Consider the following 3,554-nt stretch of genomic DNA (forward strand, 5'->3'; position numbering starts at 1 on the left):
GGCTCCCGGTCATTTGCCCCCAGCAGTAGGAAGGCCCAGGGGGCAGAGTCCACACTGGCAAGATGGCCCGGGTGCCCCTAGGGACCCAGGACTTTCCTCCCATCAGTGAGTCCCCCTTACGCCTGTCGAGGTGGCCCCCTCCCAGCCTCTGTGGTCCAAGCAGGAAGAAGAAGGAGCCAGGGGCTGACCCCCGGGGGGGACCTGTGCCCTCTTCTCCCTGGAAGGACTATGTCCCAAACCTCCCTCGATGCCCGGGCACTACGGTGGGGGTTTCAGCAGGGTCCGTGGTCACCCTGCACAGACCCGGCCTTCTGTCAGTGGGGAGCGAGGAGTCGATGGGAGCTGGGATCCTCAGGCTGAGGGGATCCGCTCTTCGGGGCTGTGAGGGAAGCAGGGGTGAAGGCAGAGCCTGCTAGAGGGGGTCCTTCTGCTGGAGAGGGGGTGGGGGTGCATGGTGAAGGTGAGGAGCACAGCCGTGCAAAGGCCCAGAGGCAGGCGGTGGCAGAGGGACAGGAACAGTGACAAAGGTATCATGGGCTCCGGGGCAGGATAGGAACGTTAGCTGGGGGGCGGGGGGGTGTCTGATGAGGTTCCTCGCCGCTCCCCCTTTTCTGAGCACGGACCCTGCCGGGATGGGTGGCGCTCAGGCTGGGGTTGGATTTGCATGACCCCATGGTGTCCTCACTCCCTGGCGGCTTCGAGGCAGGTATTGCTGTTACAAAGACACAGAGGTTCAGAGAGGCCCAGTGAGTTGCCCAAGGCCTCCCAGCTAGGAAGCCGAGGGGCTGGCCCCCCGTCCCCCCGAGCCTGCGCACTCTGCGCCCGCTCCAGGGCCAGAGGTGAAGGCTGGGAGGACAGCGAGAGGGGGCAGGGAGGCCTTGCTCTGGGAGCTTCCATTAGAGCCGGTATGGCCTTGTGTTGGGGCGCAGGGCAGCTCGGGCAGGGGGCACCCCGGGTGCCAGGCCCAGGCTGAGCCCCTGTGGCCCCCAGGGTTGCAGAGGCAAAGCGTGTACTGCACTGAGCGACAGGCGGGGCCAGTGGACGAGAGACACTGCGACCCCCTGGGCCGGCCCGACGATGACCGCCAGAGGAAGTGCAGCGAGGAGCCCTGCCCGGCCCGGTGAGCCCGCCCTAATCCCTGCCCCCACCCCAGGCTCCTGAGTCCCACGGGCCCACGGAGCAGCAGACAGCAGGGCGTGGCCTCTTTCCCAAGACTGAACCCCGGGCCCTGGTGGCCCCCTCCCCAGGCCGTCAGCACCAGCCCGGGACAGCCCAGGTCACGTGTGGTTGGGATCTTGGACGTGCTTGGGAACCTGCCCAGTGCCCCGAGGGGTGGGGGTGGCAGGAACACCGGGGACTGCGTCCTGGCGCCGGCCTAGACCTGACCCCCGGGACCCCGTGTGCCCGGCAGGTGGTGGGCAGGGGAGTGGCAGCCGTGCTCCAGCTCCTGTGGGCCTGGGGGCCTCCTGGCCTTCCCAGCAGACCCTGTGCTGCTCAGGCATGGACGTCAGGGGACCCCAGAGACTAGCGATGCCCCTCGCCACCCCCTTACTGCTCGATGGGAACATGAGGCTGACAGGGCGGACTGCGGGGGCACATGGAGGCAACAGGACTGATCTGGGGTCAGGGGCTGCCAGTTCCCAAACCCCAGAACCCCCAGGCATCTGGAAGGCAGCCGTTTCCAAAGCGAGGAAACGGTCAGCAAGGTCCTGGTGAACCCCAGCCCTCTACCCGCTCCAGCCTCCCACCTCCCAGCTGGCATCGTGGCAGGTGGCAGGACCTGGGTCAGGCTGGGGTCCAGAGGCTGGGCCTTGGGGGCTCTGCTATTGTTGGCTGAACCGTTCCTGAGCCAGTACGGGCTCGGGGCACCTCAGAGCCAGCGGTTTCCGCTGCCCCATGGTCCTGGGCCAGAGGCCAGGCCCAAAACGTGTGCTCAAGGCCAGGGGGCCGTCAGAAGGAAGGTTCCGGCACGGCCGCGGTCTGCAGGTGCCACGGGGCTGGAGGGGTGGGAGTCCCCTGTTCCAGGGGCCGTCCCGCCTGTGGTCGCTGGCAGAGCAGCTGGGGGAGGAGGGGAAGGAGCTCTCCCGACGGGAGGCCGCAGCTCAGTGTCCCCAGGACCCAGGCCACCTTCCAGAGGTAGGTTCCCAGGCCACAGATCCCTGCCGTCCATGGATCGCCTGTGCCAGGACTGGGGAGGTGCGGGTGGTGCTGAAGGAGGGCAAAGGGGGCGACATGGGCGGGATCCTGGGGCAGGCTGGTCGCTCCAGGTCTAAAGCTCCTCCTCTTCCCCCTCCTCCTCCTCCCCCACTCCTCTTCCCCCACTCCTCCTCCCTCCTCCCCCACTCCTCCTCCTCCTCCTCCTCCTCTCCTCCTCCTCCCTCGGACAGCCTCGTGCCCCCCGGCCCGGCGGGAGGGGAGTTTGGCTCTGGCTGTCTTCCCTCCTGGGAGGCTCCCAGGGGCAGGCAGGCTTCGTGCCACCGACTGAAGCAGGGGCCAGGGCCAGCTGGGGAGCCCCATGTCTGGAGTGCCTGGCGGGGCATCTTCCTCAGGTAAGAAATTGACCAGGAGGTTCCCAGGGGCCGTGCTCCGAGGGTGGGGGCAGAGAGATGGGCCAAGGGGGGGGACTCTCCCAGTGCCCCTCCTTTCGGTCCCCCGGGCCTCTGAGGCCGGCAGGCGGGTGCTTATGGGGGGCTCAGCAGGACTGCCCAGGGTGGGGCGTCTCAGTGCCCCGCCCTGCCAGGTCCGGGTCGGCTCCTCGTAGGACAGGTCCTCGTGGAAGTTAATGAAGTTGTAGTCGCGTAGAAATCGTCAACAAACACGGGCTCGGCGGTCCAGCTCAGGGTCCTCCTCGATGGCATTGCCCATGCCGGCCGGCTCAGGTGACGAGGGGCAGAGGGCGCGGGGCCAGGCGCGGGGATGAGTCGATCTCATTGAAGAGCTCGTGGCTGGAGGAGCCGCTGCCTGAGCCTTCGGGTCCAGGGCCTGAGGACAGGGCGGCAGGGAGCAGGCAGCTCCGCTGGCCGGCCGCTGGGCCTCATCGAGGGGATGCCGGTGTCATTGGTGCAGAGGACGCTTGGTGCTGAGTGCCCCCCGCCGTCCGCCGAGCACTGTGCAGGAGACCAGGCTGAGGCGCTCGGCCCGGGAGAAGCTGGCGCCTACTGGGGTACCCTGCCCCCGCCCAGTGTCAGAGCTGAGGCCACCCAGCCCTCTCTGACCCCGTTCAGCTCGAGACCGTGGCTGGCAGTGGTGGCTTGCCAGGGCATCCAGAGTCCTGAGGCTTTGGGGACAGGGCTCCCAGGAAGGCCCCAGCCCTCCCACCGTGCTGCCTGGCAGTAAGGGGCCCCCTGAAGGCCGTCTCCCTCCCTGGGGCGGGCCCTCCCGACATGACGCTCACCTGCGACCAGCTCCCACGGCCCAGGTGGCTGGACAGGGCACATCCCAGTGGCAAGGGGTCTCAGCAGGGGGCCGGGAGGTGCGCGCAGGCCCGGCGCGCTCAGGGCGCTCTGCTCATCCAGCCCCACGCTGCGGATGCAGAGCACAGCGAGCGGGCGAGG

The 3,554-nt window shown here is 68.4% G+C and overlaps 1 protein-coding gene across 1 annotated transcript in view; it reads left to right on the top strand.

Moving 5' to 3' along the window:
- The window catches only part of ADAMTS7 (ADAM metallopeptidase with thrombospondin type 1 motif 7), a 47,556-nt gene that overhangs the window by 35,845 nt on the left and 8,157 nt on the right, over window positions 1–3,554 (top strand). Inside the window, exon 19 of the mRNA XM_040642615.1 lies at window positions 1–8. This exon is cut by the window's left edge and continues 176 nt beyond it. Within this exon, the coding sequence (XP_040498549.1) occupies window positions 1–8 (8 nt within the window). The remainder of the gene's footprint in view (window positions 9–3,554) is intronic.

Source organism: Ursus maritimus, unplaced genomic scaffold, assembly GCF_017311325.1.
Source record: "Ursus maritimus isolate PB19 unplaced genomic scaffold, ASM1731132v1 scaffold_27, whole genome shotgun sequence".
Taxonomy (NCBI): Eukaryota; Metazoa; Chordata; class Mammalia; order Carnivora; family Ursidae; genus Ursus; species Ursus maritimus.